At 36.9% G+C, this 8,104-nt stretch overlaps 1 protein-coding gene across 1 annotated transcript in view; it reads right to left on the bottom strand.

Annotated features, from left to right (window-relative positions):
• The window catches only part of LOC103207280 (regulator of G protein signaling 7 binding protein), a 238,880-nt gene that overhangs the window by 68,958 nt on the left and 161,818 nt on the right, over positions 1 to 8,104 (bottom strand). Inside the window, exon 3 of the mRNA XM_007952850.1 lies at positions 2 to 94. Coding sequence (XP_007951041.1) covers positions 2 to 94 — 93 coding nt within the window. The remainder of the gene's footprint in view (position 1; positions 95 to 8,104) is intronic.

Raw genomic sequence — 8,104 nt, 5'->3', positions numbered from 1 at the left:
GGATTTCAGCATCTCTGTTGTGTACATTTCTAAGCAGCACTGCAGCTGAATGTAAAGCCGGCAGATTTCTGGATGGATCTCGCCATCTTCTGGGCTGCAACACAATGAAAGAGAAAAGCTGTGAACATGCTCAAAATTTCACTTGTCAGCAATTTGACCCTTACAAGGAGGGGAAAGTACTCAATGAACATTCCTTAAAACCTGAGACTAAAATATGAAAATTCTTGCTTTCAAACCAATGACCAATGTCCTATTTCTTACATAAGTGTCCTAGCTAGCAGCTCATAAGCTTTTCTTTTCCTTCTGCAGCAGACTTCTTCTGGGAGCTTAAAATCATAAATGTTTTAAGTAATTGAAAATATCAGACATTCTCAATTTAATAGTTGGAACAAATTTCCAAAATATATTTAAACCAGAAGAATCTCCCAGCCTGCAAGAACAAATGAAAAACTCTTAGTTTTAGAGGAACTAACAAAGCGTTCTTAAATATTAAGAACCTTTAACATAATAGGATTAGAAAGTCAAGACACAAATTATTTTTATCAAGGTTTTTTTGGTCTCAGTCTAAAGGATATTGTTTTACTGTTTGTTATGATTAATTTATGAAGGGCCAAATGTTTTTAATGAAAAAATACTATGAAAAAAGAAAAGTAATAAAATTCTACTAATTATGCTTAAGAGTCTAAAGCTAAAAAAAACACTGGACCATGCTCTAAAATTTATTCTAATGTCTTTGATCCTTTCTCTACTAAGTATGACAAAACATATAAATGTGAATATGTTGAAACACAGAATGATCACTTTTATTTTTTGATTAAGGATAGAGAAATTAGTTGTTGATAAAGCAATGCTCTTTCATATGCAACTAAAGTAGCATAATATGACTAAAGCAAACTAAATAAATGGATAAAGATGTATTAGAAATGGAAGAATGTCTAAGAGTGAACTCTGCCAAGTGTCTTAATGTTCTAGCCTTCCTTTTAACCCCCTTCATTTACAATGCAATGAAATCTGATTCAATAATGCAGCATTTGGACTTGATTCCTTTTTGAAGTGGGTCAGTGGCAAAATGTCAAGGGTAATTAACTATCAGAAATAAAAAACGATGGTGGCTTCATTTTTATTTAAGTTCTGGAATCAAAATAAAAAGAACTGCATTTACATGGCACTTTATAATGAGAATTAGTTTTTCAGTTTTGATATTTATTTAGTAGCTGAGTGAGAGTTTATCTAACCATATGGCTTATATAATACAGGAAAGGGCAAACTTCTTTGCCTCAGTATCAGTGATGTCAGCAGTCATCTTATGTCTTTGCTGTGTAAGATAGAACAAAGTGCTTCCAAAGAGGTAACATGCAATATCTGAGTTTATCTGAAAATTAAAAGACTATGATATGAAACTTTCTTATCTGTGTATCACAGATCTAACTCTAGGCCAACATTGGAAGCAGTCATAGTGCTTGGCTTAAGTCCCAGGTTCCCTTTCAGACTTTCCTCCTACAAGTGACTTCCACCTCCAAACTGTCCTCCTACTACTTTGGGGCACCCCACACAACCTCTCATTATTTCATGTTATCTTCAGCCTTTTGAAATGACTCTGACATACAGCCCCATTCCCTCACGACCCTGCATTCATGGTTTATGAAATAAAAAGTGATCCTGGTATATTACTTGTTAATACATTCATTGATTTTGGTATAAAAATCTGAAGATAATGTCATTAACCAAAGGCAAACTAGAGGGGAAAATATTTTAAGGCAAGCAAATCTCTTCTGTTCCTATTCATCATCCCAATTGCAGCTGCCTATTTTCACCTACGCATAGCATTGGCCCTGGCAGCTCATATGGAGATATAGGGAAAAATAAAAGTGCTATAAAAAGTCTAGTGTATGTATTGTACATTTGATGAGTGGAATAATCAGCTGGTAGCTAAGTACAGTATCCTTCCAAGCCATGAAACATTATTTTCAGAAGTAAAAAATATGTACTATGGCTTAGTTCCTAAAATATGCAAACTTCATAGGGAGATGGCATTTTATGTAATCTAAACAAATGGCTATCTTATTAACTTATATCTTAAAAGCCAGTATATATTGTTTATTATTTTATAGCTAGAATGAGAGAAAGAAAGCAATGCATCAAATGTCTCTGAACAAGGCAAATCAGAACAGAGATTAAAATGTCTAAATCAAGACATTCCCTTGGGTGCCATCTCCCTAATGCCTCTATAACCCACAGAGAGTCTAGAAACTGTGGAGTAACTACTCCTTTTATAAATGTTATGGGATGGAATTGAAAAGATAAAACCAGAAATACAATCTGCCCCTCCCAAATTAATTGGTGCTAAAGTTGCCACTCCTTAGAAGGAAGATATGGCAATCTACTTCCATAGTGATACTGCCTTGGAAACCCAAGGAGGGGTCGCTGTGATTCGGGTCTGACTCGACGGCACATAACAACATGAACAAAGTTGTTTTATAAATTTTCTAGTTAAAAAATCTATGTGCACATCTTATCCTTCAATATCTTGGAAAACGGAGGTATAGAGAAAGAACGGAAGTAGTTAAAGTGCAGTGGAAAAATTCAAATATCCTTTATGTTAATGTTTCAAGATTTCACTCATCAGTCATTTGTCTTACCTCACAGGGAGGAAAGTACTCAATGACGATTCTTTAAAGCCTTGAGTCTAAACTACATGATTTCTTGCTTTCAAACTAGGTTACATTAACCTCAGAACTTGTACAACTTAATTTTCCCATTTTAGAGCTCTAAGATTTACTAATCATTGCTGATGTCCAATGGATCTTGGCTGAAAGCAAAGAATACCAGAAGGATGTTTACTTATGTTTTATTGTCTATGCAAAAGTATTCGATTGTGTGGATCATAACAAATTATGGATAACATTGAGAAGAATGGGAATTCCAGAACACTTAATTATACTCACGAGGAACGTGTACACAGACCAGGAGGCTGTTGTTCAAACAGAACAAGTGGATACTGCATGGTTTAAAATCAGGAAGGGAGTGTGTCAGGGTTTTGTCCTTTCACTATGCTTATTCAATCTGTATTCTGAGAAAATAATGCGAGAAGCTGTACTATATAAAGAAGGTGGCATCAGGTTTGGAGGAAGACTTATTAACAACCTGTGATATTCAGAAGACACAACCTTGCTTGCTGAAAATGAGGATGACTTGAAGCACTTTACTGGTAAAGATTAAAGCATACAATTTGCAGTATGGATTACATCTCAACATAAAGAAAATGAAAATCCTCACAACTGGACCAATAAGCAGCATCACAGTAAATGGAGAAAAGATTGAAGTTGTCAAATATTTCATATTACTTGGTTCCACAATCAACACCAATGGAAGCAGCAGTCAAGAAATCAGACATTGTATTGCACTGGGCAAATCTGCTGCAAAAGACCTCTTTCAAGTGCTGAAGAGCAAAGATGTCTCTTTGAAGACTAAGGTGTGCCTAATCCAAGTCAAGGTATTTTCAATTGCTTCATATGCATGTGAGAACTGGACAATGAATAAGGAAAAGGGAAGAAGAGTTGATGCTTTTGAATTGTGTTGTTGGTGAAGAATATTGAAAGTACCTGTGGTAGTTCAGTTTGTATGTCAACTTGGCTGGGCTTTGTTGAGTGGCTGGGCAGCTGGTGGTAGTTATTCCACATGATGAGACTGGCAATCAACTCCAGTGGGATCTACCACAAGCAGACAAGTGGCTGTCTTTGGGATGTGGTCTGCTTCCTGTATATAAGGAGAAGCCTTGGGGATAGTCTCTAGCTTATGGCACCTTGAACCCTGCATGTAGCCATGTCATTATTTAGTAACCTGCTATGCTCTGCCGACCTTGGGACTTACAATGGACTTGGATTGATGGCCTGCCATGTGATTTGGTAATATCGGGATTGTGCCTTTTTACTTGTCAACCTTGGGTTTGGCAGCCTCAGCAGCCAGCAGCTGTCTGAGTGAAGAAAAGCCTCTAACTTTAGTGGCCTGGGAGCTGGAGGCAGAGCTGAAGCCCAAGGCTGAGGGGCTTTCACTCAGCCCCTAGAGCCTGGCACTTTGAACTTGGACTTAAAGCCTCCAAATTGTAAGAGAATAAGCTGTTTGTTAAGGCCATTCCATCTGTGGTATATTGTTGTCAGAGTGGCACTAGGTAACCAGAACAGTACCATCGACTTCTAAAAAAACTAACAAATCTGTCCTAGAAGAAGTGCAGCAGCAATACTCCTTAGAAGTGAGAATGGGCAGACTTTGGCTCACCTACTTTGGCCATGTTGTAAGAAGGGTCCACTCCTTGGAGAAGGATTTCATGCTCAGTAAAGTGGAGGGTCAACAAAAAAGAGGAAGACTCTCAATGAGATGGATTGACACAGTAGCTACACGATGGGCTCAAGTACAGCAGGGATGGTGAGGTTGGCACAGGACTGGGCAGTGTTTCATTTTGTTGTACAGATGGTCGCTATGAATCAGAGCCAACTCCATGGCTCCTAACAACAGCAACTCATTCTTAAAAGTTCATCTTAAAGAAAGACAAACTGCCAAATGGGTTCAATATCCCTTATGCTATAAGCAATGAACCAAACCAAACCAAACTTGCTGCTGTCAAGTTGGATCCTACTCATAGCAACCTCTCCTTGGGTTTCTGAGGCAGTATCACTACGGAAGTAGGTTGTCCAACCTTCCTTCCAAGGAGTGGCTTATGGGTTTGAACCACCAGCCTTCTGGTTAGCAGTCAAGTGAAATGCATTTTTGAGAATCATCAAATGCATCTAGGTTATTTTGCACCACATGAGTGAGAATCAGAGCATGGATAATGGAGGAGAAGTCAAGAAAACAGCAATTAAAAGGCTTGAAACTTCCTGGGGCTAAATTACAAGGCCTAAGGAGCCACTTACATTAAAAATCATTTTAGACCTATGAACTTCCTTCAGGTACTGGAAGCAACTTAACTTGGAGGTAACTTTAGCTAATATTACTTAGGCTTAGTCTAAAAAGATTCATTCATATTAATCAATGTTTGTTTAGGTTTATGAGACTCCCCTTGAGGGATGCTCGTTTAATTCAAAGAAATCTTAGGACGCAAGTGACTAAGTTCTTTTTTTTTTTTTCCATGGGCAATCCTACTTCCGTAGTGATACTGCCTTGGAAACCCAAGGAGGGGTCGCTATGAGTCAGGGCTGACTCGACGGCACATAACAACAACAACAACAACAACATTGAGAATAAAGCAAGAGCTAACCTGATTGTTTTGGTTAATTTCAAAGTCTTATTATTAATAGGAAAAAATCCTAAAAATTAACTGAAATAAAATTTCAGTGATTTATAAAGCTCAAGTTGAATCCCAAAACATTTAATCACTAAATTATGAACCTGCTTTCAACCAGCTCCTTAAGAATGAGAATACAGATTTATTGATTTAATCATTTGGCTTAAGAAAACTGAGTTGTTACAGAAATAGGTAGACATGAATACAAGTGTTACCTAATTGCCCCTTGATAATAGAAACTCTCTCTCTATTGTGGAGAGTCTTATTTTATAATTTAAAAATATGATAAACACTCACCAGAATGCCTAAAATTAAAGAGATTGACAATACTAAATGCTGGTAATGATGTGGAGCAATGGGGACTTTCATACATTGTTGGTGGGAGTATAAAACAATTCAACTCCTTTCCAGTAAAGTCCAGCAGTTTCTTATAAACTACATATACACTGACCCAAAGACCAGGAAATTCCATTCCTAGGTATTTATACAAGAGAAATGAAAGCATGTTCACAAAAATATTCACAATATTGTACACAGTGGTTTTATTTAGAATAACCAAAACTGGAAACAGATCAGAAGTTATCTATCAATAGGAAAATGGATATAAAACTAGTATATTATATGGAATAATAATAAAAAGGAACAAATTCTTACTATACAAAACAACACGGATGAATCTCAGAAACATTATCTTGAGTGAAAGAAGCTTTTTATATAAAGCTTAGAAGAGATAAAATTAATCAATAGTGAAAAATATTAGAATAACCCCTGAGTGGGCAGGAACTGATTGGGAAGAGGCATAAGGGAACTTTCTGGAGTGAGGGTAATGTCCTCATAGAAGTTTGAGTTACATGAGTGTAAACACTTAACAAACTCATTGAATGGCATACTTAAGATAGGTTTTGTTGTATGCAAATTTTACTTTTAAAAAAGAACCACAAGCAAATATTGAACTCCAGTTACGATATGCATGCTGAACTGTTCAGTTGTAAAATCTACTGATGTCTTCAACTTCAAAAAAAAAAAAAAAATGAGTTGCTGGATGTATAGAGGAATTAATAAGTGAGTATAATACAGTGTTCATTGTACAATCCAGGTGGTTAGTATTTACTTAAAGGCTAAAGATTTACACTTCCCTAAATAATTACATGGCATAAACTGCAAATAAAAACAACTATTGGGAAGCTTTATGACTAGTAAGGTAAAGTTTAGGAGTTAACACACTGGAGATTTTAGTTATAAAACGTCTTGTCACTGCATCTATTCGTATTTTTTCCGAGGTTGCCAGACTTCAGTGGTCAGTATAGCTGCTAATAGCTTTTTTAAAACCAGTTACATTTAACTGTTGTTACATGTTGTTTTTCTGATAGTCTGCCCCTAATGTAATGGTTTATATATTTTGTTTAAGGCAGCAAGATATAATAAAAGGAAAATGGGTTGTGGAGTCAAAAAATTTAGATTTAAATATAATAAACTTTGCTGTTTAGAATTGTGTCCTTAGGGAAATCACTTTACCTTCTCTGAAACTCAGTTTCCTTAGCTGTGAAGTAGGGATAACAACAATGCATAATTAAAGTATCTCAGGGTTGTTGCAAGGATCAGATGAGATCATGTGTGGGAAACTAACTGAAAAATGTGAAGAATTGTTAAAGTTAGTTGCAATCCATCTTAGCACATCAACGTTGTGTTTACTGAGCCTTATGCTTGGGTATAAAGCTAGAGTTTTAAAAACAAACTGCTATTCAAGAACAGTCCTTACTTGCTAACAGTTCCCAAATATAGACTTTGGTTAAACAAACGTGCCACCAGGCTGAGGGGAAAAAAATGTGACCCCACTGACAACCACTCAGAATTTCACAGGTTAGTGATGACAGATAAACACTTGGGCTTTGTCAGTTAGCAGAGATGAAAACTACAACTCCTCTCTCAGCAAATATATCCAAGTTCCTCTTTTTGGAATCAATTCTGTTCATGCCATTACATGGTAAAGAGACTCACAGGAAGCCAAATGGGCAGAGGGAATGGGAAGATGCCCTTTATTTTTTCAGAGCAAGGAGGAAAGGGGTAGAATGATACACCCCTTAGGCTAGTGATGTCCAAAGGAGCTCTGGTAGTGTAATGCTTAAGGCATTTGGTTGCTGACCAGAATGTTGGTGCTTCAAACCCACTAGCTGCACCACAGAAGAAAGATGAGGTAGTCTGCTTCCATAAAGATGTACAGCCTTAAAAACCACAATGGGGTCTCTATGAGTCGGAATTGATTTGATGTCAGTGAATTTAGTTTTGGTTTTGCTTTGAGTGATAGCCAGGATATTTATTCAAACATCCCCAGTATATCACTCTTATAAGGATATATCCTAACTCTGTGCCAAATTCAGTGACAGCTTCAGATACCAGCCCTTTATATGGTTTCAGTGAAAGGAAATTTTCAAGGTGACCTCCTGAGCCTATATAACGAATGGATGGTCAGGGTGGGGAAGGCATAAGCATGTGTGTGTGTGTGGTGTGTGTGTGTGTGTGTGTGTGTCCTAGTTATTTTAGATTTCTAATTCCTAAGGTTAATTTCGGAATTTATCCAAGTTTAAAGACACTGTACAAATGCCAAATACCTGCTAAATGATTGCATTATTTTATAACAAAATAAGCAAAGCACTGCAATAAAAAGAAAGCCCAGTGAATCAAAATAAGAAAAACAAGGCATTTTTCAAGATACCTAAACATATAACAGGAGCTCTGGTAGAGTAGTGCCTAAGACACTTGACTGCTAACCAGAAGGCTGGCAGTTCAAATCCACCAGCCACTCCTCGGAAGGAAGGTTGGGCA

Source organism: Orycteropus afer, unplaced genomic scaffold (assembly GCF_000298275.1).
Source record: "Orycteropus afer afer isolate SDZICR_OR568_19922 unplaced genomic scaffold, OryAfe1.0 scaffold00362, whole genome shotgun sequence".
NCBI lineage: Eukaryota > Metazoa > Chordata > Mammalia > Tubulidentata > Orycteropodidae > Orycteropus > Orycteropus afer.
Note: the sequence above shows the minus strand (reverse complement) of the source record. Positions and strands in the feature narration are given on the sequence as shown.